The sequence below is a fragment of the Kogia breviceps genome, chromosome 18 (assembly GCF_026419965.1).
Source record: "Kogia breviceps isolate mKogBre1 chromosome 18, mKogBre1 haplotype 1, whole genome shotgun sequence".
Lineage (NCBI taxonomy): Eukaryota > Metazoa > Chordata > Mammalia > Artiodactyla > Physeteridae > Kogia > Kogia breviceps.
This window is the reverse complement of record NC_081327.1, coordinates 24,040,524-24,056,062: the sequence shown is the minus strand read 5'-3', so window position 1 is coordinate 24,056,062 and position 15,539 is coordinate 24,040,524. Positions and strand designations below refer to the sequence as shown.

Here is a 15,539-nt window from a genome sequence, read left to right as displayed (position 1 = left end):
TAAAAACACTTAAAATAAAACTTTTACTTAACTGCTGGAGAATAAATATTAAATATTTTTCTTCTTTTCTTTTGAAATTTGTTACCAGGTTTGGGGGTGGGAACAGTTTTTAATCCTCTGTACCAGGGGTTACAAGTTAGGGGCCAAATCTGGCCACCACCTGTTTTTATAAACATGGAATTTAGCAATACCCCTTTACTTACGGTTGACAGTTCCGTGGCACAGCAGACAGTGCCTGGCCTTTTGCAGAAAAAATGTACTCAGTCATATTCAGTACTGTTCCGTGTTTATTTTCCGCCTGCTTTCTGCTTCCTTCAACAAAATCAGGGCCATGGCCCCCCGGGTAGTTTCACTTGAGCTTTGCCCTCAACTTGTTTCCTGGAAGCTGTAAACTGAGTCACTTTCACAGTTCTCCAGAAAGGGGATGCAGCCCTTCCGGAGCCACAGGCATTGGCGAAGCCTTTGGAAGTTGCGGTGGTGAGGACCATGCCACGGAATAGTTCTGATCACAGCTGCTTCTGCTTCAGCAACAAATTCCTTCATAAAATTCATATAACATTCTTAGAGGCCCGTGGACTAAGGCTCTCTAGAATGGGCTCCTTATCTGAAAACAAAAATAAAGGGTGTAATAAACAAGTATTGCCCTGAAGCTAAAAACTGCCTTCTACCGTAAAAGCACGCTCAATTAAATCAGCTGAATAAAATGCAACAGAAATCACAGAGCTATTAAGAATCCTACCTCCTATCATGGGTTCTCTCTTGGCTTTGCAGAGCAGCAGACTGTTAAAGGAAATTACTAAATTAAATAATTAATTATTAAATTAAAGTTATCGTGGTGAAAATTAACATATACTTTAAACATGCTTTAAACTGAAATAAATTTTACTTTTTCTCATATAGCCATGGTCTGAAAAAGTTCTTTTCTTGTCGTGGAATTGCGATTGCAGTTGAATATTTTTGGAAGCTTGGCAACAGAAACATCACTGTATTTGTCCCGCAGTGGAGAACAAGGCGTGATCCTAATGTCACAGGTGAGGCAAACTGATTTTTCCAGATTACCAATTAGGTATTTAATGAGTTGGCTTGTAATTGCAACACACGCTACTTAGAATAGAGTCATGTGCAGCAGCTTTAAAAACAAAACTGTAAATTCGTTGCACCCAGTAAAAAAAAATCAGTTGAAGAGTGTTGCAGCCTAAGAAATACTTGGGGAAGGTGGGAAAGTTAAACAGCTGTTTATATAGGAAGTTATATTAGACTTCATTATATTTCACAAAAATTTTCTTTGACTTTCTAAAAAGTTGATTAAATATGTCTTGCTGGTAGGCTGGGTTTCTTCCTCTTTAAACAGTATTTTTGAAAATGGCTGTTTGATAAATTTGGAACCCTCAAAGAGAATGTCTTTTTAGCAGTCTGTTTAATAGCTTAATATAAGTCATTTATGTTAATTGTATGGTACTGCATGGCTGACCTGCAGGCCACACACAAAAGATTTGAACTTACTGTATAGATCCTTAAATATTCCAGAGAAGCTTAAAGTTTTTTTGTTTCCTGGGTCGTAATAGGAAAACCAGTGAAAGGGCTATGCCAGGCAGCTTAACACATCAGATTACCTGGAAATAAAAGGTAGATTGGAAGGAGGAAGCGTGAGAACAGGACTCACCCAACACATTTACAACAGGAAGTAAAACTTAGTCACTGTTGAGGTGGAAATGGTAAAACCACATTTCCTGAGTATCCCAACTTGCCTCACTCAGGGGAATGTATTGGTCCTAACAGAAGGTACTTGAGAAGTGAGGCAGATCCACTCATTTCAGTTATTTTTGCAGTAAGATCCCTGTAAGAGTCTTGTAAGCCTTATGGGCTGTGCATTTCTAGAATCATAAAGACGCCATGTTTGGGCATTTCAGCTTAAGTCAGTGGTGAGTACCATTGTAGGGAATGTAGGTGTGTGGGGATCTTAGATTCTGAGCTTTTAGCTTCATTTTTGCCCATTACTCGTTTGTGGCTTTGGCCCTCCTTTAGCCTCTCTCACAACCCACTCCCATGAGAATCAGTAAATATTTATACAGATAAACAGAGAGAGGTTAGATAGGATGCCAGCCAGAGGGAGATTTGACAAACTCCTGGAATAGGGACCAAGCAGGCCTTTCTTGGGATCGGGACAGAGCAGTTTGTCTGCTTCTACTGCCATCACTCTTCCGTTCCCAGCCCTGCCCTCCCTCCCAGGGACTCTTGCCCTTACTCTCTTTGTCCTCTACTGCTTGTAATATGGCTGTGAAAAAGTTCTTAACGGTAAGATCCATTAAATACAGGTTTATGGTTTACTCTTCTTAATTTAAGAAGCAAATGAGTTGAACAGTTTTAAGTTTAAAAAATAACTAAAGTCAGTTTTTATGTTATATTTGTCTTAGTATATGTCTTGCTTGATTTTTTTTTTTTTTTTCCTTCCCAATAAGTTAGTAAAGTTGAGTCTTCTTGAGTCAGTAGAAAAAAGGTTTCCCACACCTCCCCAGGTGAAACATTTGGGAGTGCTTTCATTTATTTAAATATCTGGGAAGATAGCCTTTTTCTGAATGTCTATTCAACTTATTCCATGAACAGAACAGCACTTCTTAACCCAGCTCCAGGAGCTCGGAATATTATCTTTAACTCCTGCACGGATGGTCTTTGGAGAAAGAATTGCTTCTCATGATGACAGGTATGAAAGGCTGGTTTCCTTTCTAAAGTGGGTGTGGGGTGGTGAGGAACCAACCACCTGCTTCACCGGATGGTGGACACACTTGACTCGGGTTTGAGAATTTTAACCTTTATTGTCATTAAGGTTATACATTCAGTGGTCTTTGCTGTACGGTTTAGGGAGATTACCAAAGAAGCTGTTGAGTTAGAATTTTTAATAAAACATGACTGAGAATCTGTAAGTAAAAGCAGATACTGAGTTTGTAGTCTTTTTTGATACTTCCTAAAAGTAATGTTTGTCTTGTCTTAGTGTGGCAGCCTCAGGAGTGGTTTTCAAACATTTCTCTGGCTCCTCCTGGTTATACTTGGCCAGTGACTTAGTCTGTCACTGTGATGCCTGAGCCCTCAGTATTTCTTCCACATGATAGAACATGGTCTCAGCTGCCCCTCGTGTTATAGGGATAAGCTGCATTTCTTAGGTTGTTACATTGCTCAGAGAGCAGGTGCTGAGATGACAAGTGTCTGGGAACCTAAACAGTGGCTGCCTGTTGTTTCTTCTCCTGCCCTCACCCTCTTTCTTTCTCTCTGGCCTTTAGCACTTAAGCCCCCTAGTGGTTTAAGCCTCAGCGTTCTCCCACAGCACTCCCCCACATTGAAGACAGTGCTTAGCTTGTAACCCAAGGTAGTGAGTGATGGTCAGATGAGTGAGAGATGAAAAGAGGGGCTTAGCAGGGGAAGGGGACTTGGGGTGACAACGGACATTCAGCAGAACGGCCAAAGGGCATTCTCACTGACAGCCCCTTACCCTTCACCAGGCTGGTATGAGAGACCAGATCTGATGGGGAGAGTCAGGGGTGGCTTGAAGAAGAGTGTGGGAGGAGGCACCTTTGGGCCGGGGCATAAATGGGAAGGTACTGGGAGAGTGGGATGGAGGGCCCACCCTTGCTCCAGCTCTAGGACACGGGGTAGGGACCCTGGAGTGCCCAGGTGAAAAGGCAGGTTGAACCGCCAGGCTCGTGAAGAACCTTCAGATGCTCTAACGCTGCAGCTTCATTCTCACACCAGCAGAGATTGAATGCACATGCAAGTGTGCCGGCTAGGCTTTTGCTTAATTTATATGGCTCTCTGGGTTTTTAGCAGACGTGAATATGTGTTCTGATTCACAGTACATGCACAGAAGCCCTTACTACCTATTTTTGTTAATACGTCTGGGCAGATTATTACCACTTACAGTTCATGCCAGTTAGAAATAATTTAAGATACTTACTAATAAATCCAAAATACTAAATCATATTTACTTACCAAGGTTTCCTAAGATTTCTGAAACTAATGAGGCTTGTTTTTTAATCTTCTTTTAAGTACTCACTACTATTAATAAAAGCAGTTGTTTGCACCTTTAATTCTAGTAGTGATTCTCTTATTTTATTGTTTCATTATCTTTGTCTATATTGCCTCAGGCAAATGTGGTTATCCTGACTAGGAGATAAAACTCATATTATCCTCACAAAGCTCTCATTAAGAGGGCTTGAACATGAATAATCTCCAACAATGAAATAGAATTCTGAATATTTAATTCTTAAACTTTCTGATTACCATGGATCTTTTCATAATTTGCATTTGAGTGGATCTATAACTTGGACTAAACTGAATGGCAGTTCTGGACATCTCTTCTTCAGTCAGAGCAGAAAATGTGAATTTAGGCATTAAAAAAAAAAATTGCAAGGCCAACTGTGTCAAGCAACTAATCGTAGAACCAAAGTACCGTAGCTTAGCAGCTAAAAACCTAACAGTGATTTCACAGGCTTGTTGACTCTTATTCATTCTCTGCTCTAGTCCTCATGCATTATCTTACTACCACCCTTTACTGATAATACACCTTCTCTAGAAAGATGTATAAATTATGGTTGAGATTATTTTGAAAAAGAGTTAGATTGTATGAAAGCCAGATCTTCATTTATATTTATTCTAGTAATTTCAGATGTTCAGTATTTCAGATTGATCTTCAGTTGACAAGGGCTTAACTTTCTGCTTCCCATCCTTGGTTAAATTCTTTGGTGATTTTCCTATGAAGAGGAAATCCTTTTGTTTTCTTATAACACAGCTTCTCTGAGCCAGGGATGCCTGCCTGCTTGCCCATTTTAACCACTCTTATGTTACCATAGGTTTCTACTACACTTAGCGGACAAAACTGGTGGCATAATTGTAACAAATGATAACTTCAGAGAATTTGTGACTGAGTCAGCCTCTTGGAGAGAAATAATTACAAAAAGGTAATATTTTCTTCTTTGTCTTTGGTCAGAGGTGTCTTTTGTTGTTTATTATTTGTTTTGCGTCCACCTTGGAAGCAGTGTAGGGGACCTAAAGTATCATAAGACTATGCTCCCAGTCCACAGGATGGCTGGCCCTTCTCAGTAAGTGGGAGGACTCAACACAAAGCAGTAGCTCCAGCAGGTGACGTGTGAGCATGCGCTCGTGCCCACAGGTGTCTTCTATAGATCAGTTTTCCCTGGCGGGAGGCAAGAGACACATCCTTGTGGCACAGTTAACTCTCTGTTAACTGTGATGGAGCAGAAACGGCCACCTAACTTCACCTTGCCCTGATGCCGAGGGATACTTATACTTGAGCAAGTCGTTGGGCCTCCTGACTTTACTCAGTTATGAAATATGAAGGTTGGGGTTTACTGACAACTATGAGTTCATCAAGAGGGTAGGACCAAAATCAATATGCTGATTGGGTTTTCACTTTTTGGACAGGAGAGAGTGTTTCTACTTTTTACTATCTGATGCTTTTCTTGAGCATTTTACCATGATTTTACCACGTTTAGTCATCTATATTGAAAACATGTTGAATATCATCCGAAATAACAAAGTCAGGAGTTTGCAGTCACCACTGTAACTTTTTTGTTTGTAATGACACTCTGAACACGTTCAGCTGCATTAAGATCAGTGAACACAAGCATCCCGGACTTACCATTAACAAGCATCGTCTGACAAGTTACTTAACAAAAAGCAGTAGTCTTATGGTAGTGCCAGGGATGAGTCATAAATGCCACAAATCTAAAAAACATACCTCAAGGCCGTGTATATCTAGTATAACTATTATATAACTAGTGTAACTACATACTTACCTCTTTACGGGTTTCACAGTTTCCCCCTTGTCTGATATTTATATTTTGTTGAATCATTTGAGGATTTTAGAAAATGATTCTTTGGTTCGTCATTTTAGAAAATGATGCCCAGGTGAAAGTTAATTACTATATGCATTTTGACTGTTAAAAAACTGTTGTTGATAGCTGAACTCAGAATTGGTCTTTGACCTGGGTACAGTTAACAAGCCATTAATCGTCTAGTATGTGTTCTGTTGGATCTGTGCCTTGGGCTCATTGTCAGTATTTATTGGACACTCATCTGTGTATGCATGGAAGGTGTTTTTTTTTTTGTTGTTGTTGTTGTTGTTGTTGTTGTTGTTTTTGCGGTACACGGGCCTCTCACTGTCGCGGCCTCTCCCGTTGCGGAGCGCAGGCTCCGGACACGCAGGCGCAGCAGCCGTGGCTCACGGGCCCAGCCGCTCCGCGGCATGTGGGATCTTCCCGGACCGGGGCACGAACCCGCGTCCCCTGCATTGGCAGGCGGACTCTCAGCCACTGCACCACCAGGGAAGCCCTGCATGGAAGGTTTAAATGCAGTCAAGACTCAGTCACACCAACCCGTTGCCTTCAGGATTCATAAAACAAGGCAGAAACCAAAGTCCAAGCAGCAAACCAGTCATTTGGACTTTTTTATTTTTTAAACAGTTTTGTAGACTTGATAAATCATGCTCAACTGACCTTCAATATTCTTTCCTCATATACTGTTTCCCTTTTTTAAAAGAACATCAGTGGGTTTGCTTATGGGCTCATTTATTCAAAAATTAAACCTTGGTTGAGCACCTGTTGTATCCTAAGACAGTCTTTCAGTCTTATTTTTCAAAGTTACATTGAAAGTCAGGAGAGGAAACTGCTTCCCAGGCCCAGATAAAAATCTGAAAGTCTTGCTAAGAAATGTGAGAGCCAATAGGGTAAAAGTTTCTTACTCTATTGTATTGACCAATATTTGTATCCAAAAGAGAAATTAAAATGGTTTAACTGGGGTGTATTTGTTTTTTGCTTTAGGCAGTTAAGCAGTCTTTTAATTTTTTTCTCTAGCATTGTAATTGTTCTCCATGTTGTAGATTGCTCCAGTATACCTTTGTGGGGGACATTTTTATGGTTCCTGATGATCCTCTGGGAAGAAGTGGACCTCGATTAGAAGAATTTCTTCGGAAGGAAGTCTTCCTTAGGTATTTTCTTTTCCAGACTGTCTTGCATTTGCAAGTTTGTTTCAGTTCTTTGTGCTTCTTTGCAAGTGCTCTCTCTAAAGATTAAAGATGGTGTTTTATTTTTTTAAATAGCCTTAGATTTAGTGCTGGTGAAATATATGTGGAATGTCTCCCAAAGACCAAATCTTCATTTGTGGTCCTTTTGGTTTTAATCCCAGGAGAGAATGGGGAGCCAGATTTTCTGTAGGTCTAAGAAAACAAAGCAGATTTTGCTAGTGGTCACTTATTAGTGAATGCTGCTTGGGTTCATTGTGTGTGTCTGAATATCTTTTTTAAGTTCATTTTCCCAAGTCATTTGCTTTGAATATTTTATGCTTATATTAATTTATTTACTATTCAGGAATCACTGCCTGGGGAAGTGTTACTTTCCACCTCACTTAATAGAGAAGCCAGTATTCTTTATTTATCCGAAGTTGATTTGATAGCTTAGGTTTTCTTTGTTGTGGCTTAGGGTTTTTTGTTTGTGTTTAAAGACATGTTGCTAGTGGTTGTTTCTGTTTTCAGAATTATCAAGTAATGGCCGCTGTTAACTAAAGTGTCCTGTGTGCCTGAGTGGCAGATCATATTGCCCAATGATAGACCTTTTCTCTTTTTTAAAGTAAAACACGCTACATTTCTGTGTATTTCTCAGCAGATGTTTGCACAGGGATGCTATGGAGGTCTAAACTGAAAGGAATCAGACGCACAGCTCCCCCAGCTTTTTAAGGCAGTGAGACTATAGCTGATCCTTTCCATTTATAACAGGATCCTTTCGGGGGACGGGTGGTTCACACAGAGCTGTCTTCTGCACACAAGACCAGCATGATTTCAGCTCCCAGGTCTTGTGAATCATTTCTCTTTTGAGCCTTTTGGTTTCATTACACAGATGAGGACTTAGTTCCCAAAGGTCCTGCTTCTCTACCGACACCAAGAGAACGGCAGCCATTTTTAACACCTGTTGGATGTCCGTATGTCTCATTTTTCTTCCAGAAGTCTGAACTTGGAAATCCTCTGCTAGGCTTTAAGACCTGAGGCCTGCGTGCAGGCATCAAGGCCCATGGGTCAAACAATGGAAGGAGAGTTCCGGCTCCTTCTACAGCCTCAGCAGCCTGGCAGCAGGGTCAGTCCTGCCTGCTCACCTAATGGCTCTTCACAAAAGTGTTAACTAATTGAATGAGAAGTTAGTAATAGCTCCCCGCACAGAGGAACTGAGCTTTTGAAGTTGGGAAAAGTGTTCAGTCAGCCCCATTTCTCAGCTGCAAGGCAGAGTCAAGTGGGAGGCTTTTTACCAGTACGGATGCTGTGTACACACTCACGTGCACTCAAGCGGTGTGCCAACGTCTCACTCAGACTTGAGGGGCTGGGGAGGCAGCCTCTCTGCCCAAAGGGGGTTCCTTTTTCTCAGCCCCATCAACCAGGCTCCACAGAGAATCAGAATCTGCAGGAGAGTAGGGACCTGTTTCCAGTTCTCTTGAAAGCTTCCAGGTGATTCTGGCACACCCTGGTTTAGAGCCAAGCAGCTGGATAGGGTCAGTCCTCACAGCAGCAGGCCAGGGAGGTGGAGTCACTCAGGAAGAGCTAGCATTCCCTGTCAGGACTGGTCGGGAAGTGGTGTCATTGGCATCCTCACGGGCCCCTCTGTGGACAGCTGCCATCCCTGCCTTGCCTGCAGTCTTCTCTCTTGCCTTCAGAGGCCAGAGAGCAGCTCCTTGAGCCTTGGTGTCAGCAGCAGATGTTTAGACAGATTTCTTGTTTATCTCATAACCCAGCTCACCAGGACTTGCTTCCATTCACAGAGATATGCAGCCCCTACTCAATGCCCTGCCAAATGTGGGCATGTTTGACCCCAGCTTCAGGGTCCCTGGCACCCAGGCAGCCAGCACCGGCCACCAGCCTCCAGCCCGGATTCAGGGCACCCCACCCAGCCACTGGCTTCCTCAGCAGCCCCGCTTCCCACTTTTGCCAAACCTTCCCCACATCCAGCAGAACCTGTCCATGCCGGCACAGAGATCTTCTGCGGAAACCAACGAGCTAAGGGAAGCCCTTCTGAAGATCTTCCCTGACTCAGAGCAAAGACTGAAAATCGACCAGATCTTGGCAGCTCATCCGTACATGAAAGACCTGAACGCGCTTTCCGCCATGGTGTTGGACTGAAGGCCGTCGGGAACTGGGGCTCTGGGCTGAAGATGCACTCAAGCTAGTATCTGCACATGGCAGCAGGAAGTGACATAATGTGAAGAAACCAATTTCCCAGTGGAAATGCTGTTGTAGTGTATAGAAAAAAAACAGGTGTTTTGTGTATTAAAAAATCTGGGTTTTCAAAACCAGCTTTTTTCTATATATAAATTATGCTGCTATTACAGATTTAACATTTTCTGTAAAAGGAAAGTCTACATTTTCTGCCTGTTCAGAACTGTTTAATAGCAGTTACTCTTGAGTGTACTTACATTTTTATGTTTTTTAAACTATTTTCCTTAACGCTGAAAATATTGACAAATGGATATGATTAGCCTTTCTAAATAAAAAAAGAGTTGCTTTCTTAGGGAAAGCAAGACCTCTTATATTTTCTTGAGATGACTATGTCACATCCGCTAACATGAAGTGTGCTCACCCCTCCCAGCCTCCTCTGCCCTCACCCCTGGAATTAGAGTCCATAGGAGTTCATTTTGCTCCTCTGGGGTCTTTCATTGGAGCCATTTGTGAGAGTGAACAAGTGGTGCCACTAGATGGCACCTTGTGCTTAGCCATTGGTAATGACCAGGGCAAAGTTAGACGCACAGAACATCCGGGCCGGAAGAAACTTGAGAGCTCACAGAGTCCAGCCCTTCCTCCCTTCCCACCCTGCAGAAGAGGGAACTGAGGCTCGGGGTGCCCTCTGTCTGGACGCACCCAAGTCCACAGCCGTGGACCGGATTCCTCGTCCTGGGCTCAGACACACTCACCAGCCAGTCCCTGACTGACTCTAGAAGTCACGTATTAGCTTCTGAAGATACTAGTGGGATGTGAGGAAGTTTAGTGAAGAGCCCCATCATTATAGTAACTTTGTGTCCACAACCTTGGGAGACCTCCCCCTGCCATGTGAAGTTTGTGCAGCTTTGCCAAAAAAATGGTTTTCTATTCTCAAGAATGACCCAAGCCAGTAAACAGCATTAGTAGCTTCTTTGGGGCCCCAGAGCCCCATATTTATTTTTCCTGTGTTTGTCTCTCTAGTGTCCTCCTAAGCAGCCCTTCCTGTCTGTGAGTCTTTTCAGAACTGATATCTTAGTATTGTGTTTTCAGTGTTGCCTAAATTCTGTGTCAGTGAAATTCTTTTTCTGGATAATTAATTCCTAACATCTTTATTCTCTGGACCTTCAAAGGGCTTCGTACTTTATACCTGTTCTCTCCCTAGGCTGCTCATGGTCAGTTTCACGTCTGCCTTGTCGATCACATCTCTTCCGGTCCCCAGAAACAGCTGCCGAGGACTCGGTGCTGGTTTGTTCTTCATGGTGAAGGGACTTAGTTGGCCATGAGCAGACCTAGGTGTCTCTCCCCGATGCTCCCTCCAGGCGTGTCTGACCCCCGCATCCCTCGAGGGGTGAGTCCAGAGTCCTCCAGGTGGCCAAACTCGTACTTCAATCATGTTTTCTCTTGGATGCCTTTAAGATGCATCCTACTGTGGAGCTGCTTGTCAGCAAGGGGGCAGTTTGCCCGAGTCACCCAGCTATGCACGTGGAGGTAGAAGACTCGAGGCAGGCGGAAGGTGATGTTAGTCTCAGCCCCTGTGCCTCAGCCTCACAACTGGTGGTTTTTAAAAACAACAGCAGAGGTGTGAGGGCTGGGTCTTGCAGTGACTCTGACCTTTGGGGTCAGGGTTTTGTCCAGCAGCCTTGCCGATCCAGCACTTCTCCTGTTTCAGAGAAGGACCTAGAGGGCATATCTTGATTGCCAGGACTTAGCCACAGGTCTTCCTGGAAGGGGGCTGAGCCTCCACTGATGCCGGGTGGAGCTGGCTAGGCCTAGAGGTCAGGAGTTTTCTGGGCTCTAGAAGTGACTTGACCTTTGACCTATGATTGTGTAAGCCTCTGTGGTCTTAGTATTGTTTCTGAGAGCTCTGCCTGCCCCTTTCCACTTTCTCGGCTGCAGGAAGGAAGAACATAGACGGCCAAGTGGGAGGAGTGTCAGAAAAGCATTACTTACTTACCTTGGTAAATGAGACAATTCATGGTTCTTTCTGGAATCTGTCAAGTTTAGTTAAATTTAATATTTTAAAATTCAGTTTTCAAACCATTATTTTAAAAAGTCATTGCTTGTTCTCAGGCTCCTCTTAATAATACTAGGCTCAGTGTTGATGCTATAAAATATTTCTTGATGGTCTACCTCCCATGGAAGAGTTCTAAACTACCTTGGGAGTGTCAGCAGCAGTGCTTCCTGTAACTCCTTGGGGCTGTAGGGGGCTGTCGTGTGCGGTGGCTCTGCATCCCGTATTCCATGGCATTCCATGGAATGAATGAAGTAGGCGGCGGGGCAGAGGATGCCACCCTCATTCAGTCGACTGGTGTCTGATGCTCAGAGAGGTTGTCCAGGGTTAAAGAATAAGTAGGTGGTGATGCTGAGTGATTCCTGGGCCTGCATCCTTCCCCAGGCCCTGGGCTGCCGCCTCTGGGAGAAGAAAGACTGGTTTGACCTTTCTGTCAAGTAGCCGGTATTTGAGACCCTGTAGGCTGCCAGCTAGAAAAACAGTAAGAAGGCCTCTCAGCCATCCTGGATGAAGGGTCAGCATTGTTCTGGCAGGCGTAGCGGGCCGTGGCTGTGTCTCCAGGGACTCTGTGGGGCTGTTGCAGCTTTTGGTGTCAGTGAGAGGAGGGATGGTTTTGCCTTATATAAGCCCAGGCTTATTGTGGCACGTGTGGAATACGATCCACGCATAGAAGCCCATGAGGCTGTGAGTGCACCCCGCGACCGCCAGGTCCGTGCCCCTCCCCCCAGGCACTGGTCCCAGGCGCCACCCCCTCTCAGGCCCAGCCTGCCTCCCACACACCTCCGAGACGCTGCGTCCTTTGGAGGTCCCTCCCCAGTTCCGCCTTCCCACCAGCCCTTCCGCGTCCCCACCTGTCCTTCCGTCCGTCCGTCCGTCCGTCCGTCCCTGGGCCCATCTCCTCCCATCTCCCAACGGTAGTTTGTTTGGTTAGTTACTCAGACTCCATTTCTGCATTATCTACCTCTCCATTATTCCCCACGTACTCCAGATCCTTGAGATTAAAATAACCTGATTTCCCTAAGGAGCTGTTTGTTGCTCCTTCCCCCCAACCCTTGCCACTCTTCACTCCCCTGTCTGCAAACTTGGCCTCCACCCCACCACGTGGGAATAGTCTCGGAAAGTCATCAGAGACGGCCCAGTTGCCCAAATTCAGAGGCCTTTTCCCAACCCTTAATCTCCGTGTCCACATTCAGTGACCGTAGCATGACATCGTTGACCTCATTTCCCTATTTTCTGAGATTTCCCTCGCTCCTCAACAGTCCCCATTCCTCTTCCTTCTTTTACCTAAAGGCCAGTTCAACAGGTGGTTCTTAAACCTTGGACCGGCTATGGGACTCACGGGGTGGGGGTGGGAGCAGCTATTAGTAAAAATGCGGATTGCTGGGCACCGCCCCCAGAGATGTTTATGCAGTAGCTCTGGAGTAAATCCTGGGAATCTGCAACTTCAGCAAGGTGCCTGGATGGTTCCCGTGCAGGTGGCCCAGGGACCACATTTTGAGAAGCCCTCACCCATAGGGGCCGGCACACCTCCCTGACTCCCACCGCCCCTTTGCAATGGCTTCCAGCCCCAGCTCCAGCCCTGCTTTCACGAGTTCATTTCTAGCTCTACCTAGAAGCCCTGGGATATCCTCAGACCCACTGCCCCCCAGACCCTGGGCCTGCGTCTGTTCCTTGCTCTCCTTCCCCGCCCCCCTCCCCCCGCCACAAGATCTCCTTGCCCACCCTTGTCCCTTTTGGGCCACTGCCCCCCAGTCTCGCTCTCATGGCCTCCCTGTGGGCGTCAGCCTCTGATCAGTCAGCCCGCCTCTCAGCTTTCCCCGTCTCCCTCCCAGACTCCACAACCGCTACATTTATCTTCTAAGAACACGTTTCTGCACACCCCTCTTCTTGTTCAGTGATCAGTGGCTCTCTTGACCAGAGCGTCAAGTTCAGACGTCCCTGAGCTTAGTATGCTTGGCTCTCCACCTCCCAGTTGTACCTCTGACGGCCCACTTTGTACAGCCCACCTGCCCACTCACTGCAGCCACCCAGTTTCCTCCGTTACCTGTGGGCTCCCACCTCCTGAGTGTATTTCTTCTCTGCTAGAAATGCCCTTTCTCCCAAACAGCTTCCCTGCTCAAAGGCCCAGTCCTGCGTCCTCTGTACCCTCGCCTAAAGCTTCTGACAGAAGCAGCCTCATGGTGTTCTGTGACCCCATAGCACTTGTGTCTTGCTTTCGGCGCTTGCCACTCTGGCCTAGTGTCACCGCAGCTGATTGTGTACCGTGTCTTACCTCCTTTTCTAGACTGTGAGCTCCTCGTGGGCAGGGCTGTCTGTGTTCACTCTCTGTATTTCCCACAGCACCTAGCACAGTGCCTTGCACTTAATAGGTGCTGAATAAAGTCTGCTCAACTGAACTGGAGGATGGTGCCTTCTTGACGGCGGCATCTAGCAGCCAGCAAGGCCTTCGGAAATCAGATTCTCAGCAGTCACTCCCTGGAACCCACTACTCTTCATTTTCCCTTCACGCCAAGGCTCTAACACCACCTGGTCCAGGGATGGGCACCGGCCCCAGGCTGATCCAAGCACTGTGCTCCGACGTCCTGCCCGCAGGTGGCCAGGACAGACACCTGGCCCAGCTAAGGCCAGTCAGGACCACCCCTTGGAATTGTCCCCTCTGGTGGTGGTGGGGGGGAGGATACAGAGTGTCACACCCAGGTCTGTTTGCAGGCTGCTTCCTGCCCGGGGTGGGGGGAGGAGCTGGTCTGTAGTGGGAGAGAAGCAGAAGCATGACAGCGTGATTCCTGGTGGCATGAGTTCCAGCTTCCTGTTGTCATGGAAACCTGAGGGCTCTCATGCCCTTCCTCAGATGTCGAGGTGCCTGCTTTCCTGACACACTTCACTTTTTCCTTAAGTTGGGTTTACATCCCTTGAAATCAAGAGTCTTGAGTGAAATACATATCACTGTCCTTACACTTGGCAGATTAAATGAGGGCAGCTCGTCGTATCGTTAGGAAGATCCCAAAGACCAGAGCATCAGCACTGCAGGAGTGTCCCCGCAGTCAGTTTCCAGGTAACCTCAGGAGGCTCCACCCACACCCTCACGCAGGGTGGTTCCTCCCTGGAATCCTCCACCCACTTGAGGTTGTGTCTTAGCAAATGCCCTGATGTGAATTTCCTTGCTCTGTTCCGTAGCTGGGCAGAGACCCGGCCTGCTTCTTCAGAGTTAGACCTTCCATACCCTTCTGTGTCCTCACCGGTAAGACAGTGGTGATGGGATCCTCCTTCCTAGCCCAGGGCTGTCGTGAGGAGGAAATGGGCCAGGAACTGCCTGACACAGAGCCCACTCAGTGACAGTGGTGGCCGGCTCTGCCCACCAGCGCTGTGGGCACTTAACGAAACTGTTCACACCCTTACAGATCATCCCAAAGGTAGAGATCTTGTCTCCAAAAGCTCAGCGATCTCGTCTTCTGGATTCTGAATGTTCTCCTCTGTCCCTGCGGGCTCACCCAGAGTGTGGTCCAGACCCTCCTCAGAGCCTCTGCAGGGCCGCAGAGAGGTCCTGCTGTGACCTGGAGAGGACATCGCTCCTCTTAACAGGCTCGGCTCCCTGGAGAGCCCATTGGTGTCGCAGCAGAGAGGGAACCACAGGGCCACCAGCGGAGCCGCTGCTTGGCCACAAGGTGTGCAGGAAAGCTGATCCCTGGCTGACACAGCACCCGCCAGGCCGGGTCTTGCCTTGTCTGTTCCTCATGCTGCTGCTTTGAGGTCTCCATCTTGCAGGAGAAGAGACGAGGCCCGGGGATGCTGAGACTTGCACTTCTCAAAGCCCATGTGTCCAGGATGCAGGATTTGAATTCCCGCAGGCCATTCCACCTCCCCAAGAGGCAGGCTGTGCCAGGGCGACTTAGCAGCCAGAATGGCTCCCGAGATGGACCCTCTCCCCCACCAGGGAACAGAATGGAGGGCTCGTGGCCCGGGTCAAGGTTGTCAGCCTGCTGGGCAGAGAGAGGCTGTGGAAGGAAGCTGCCTCCCACCTCCGACCTTCCTGAGTAGTGGGGCCCATGTCCCGCCCTGTTCCTGTGGGAGGACGCCAGGAACACGTTATTTTTTTTAAGTTGGCCAGCACTGCAGAAGCGCAGTAAAGTGACCTTTGATGGTTTTTGAAAACCGGAAGCAGCCTTTTTTACAGCTCAGGTTCCAGTCTTGTGACATCTGTAGTTCCAGGGCTGGTGACAGTCATCGGGGAAACTGAGGCTGGGCACGCAGGGATTTGCCCAGAAACTGGGCATCAGTGCCCACAGC

At 46.6% G+C, this 15,539-nt stretch overlaps 1 protein-coding gene and 1 long non-coding RNA gene across 2 annotated transcripts in view; one reads left to right on the top strand and one right to left on the bottom strand.

Annotated features, from left to right (window-relative positions):
- The window catches only part of N4BP1 (NEDD4 binding protein 1), a 49,066-nt gene extending 35,415 nt beyond the window's left edge, over nucleotides 1-13,651 (top strand). Inside the window, exons 3-7 of the mRNA XM_059044324.2 lie at nucleotides 901-1,031; nucleotides 2,605-2,701; nucleotides 4,842-4,949; nucleotides 6,890-6,997; nucleotides 8,812-13,651. Coding sequence (XP_058900307.1) covers nucleotides 901-1,031; nucleotides 2,605-2,701; nucleotides 4,842-4,949; nucleotides 6,890-6,997; nucleotides 8,812-9,169 — 802 coding nt within the window. The 3' untranslated portion in view covers nucleotides 9,170-13,651. The remainder of the gene's footprint in view (nucleotides 1-900; nucleotides 1,032-2,604; nucleotides 2,702-4,841; nucleotides 4,950-6,889; nucleotides 6,998-8,811) is intronic.
- Nucleotides 1-15,215, bottom strand: part of LOC136792978 (uncharacterized) — a 28,318-nt gene extending 13,103 nt beyond the window's left edge. The window contains exons 1-2 of the long non-coding RNA XR_010837641.1: nucleotides 13,528-15,215; nucleotides 204-604 (exon numbers count right to left, since the gene is read on the bottom strand). This is a non-coding gene — a long non-coding RNA (uncharacterized lncRNA). The remainder of the gene's footprint in view (nucleotides 1-203; nucleotides 605-13,527) is intronic.
- Between the last annotated feature and the right edge of the window lie 324 nt (nucleotides 15,216-15,539).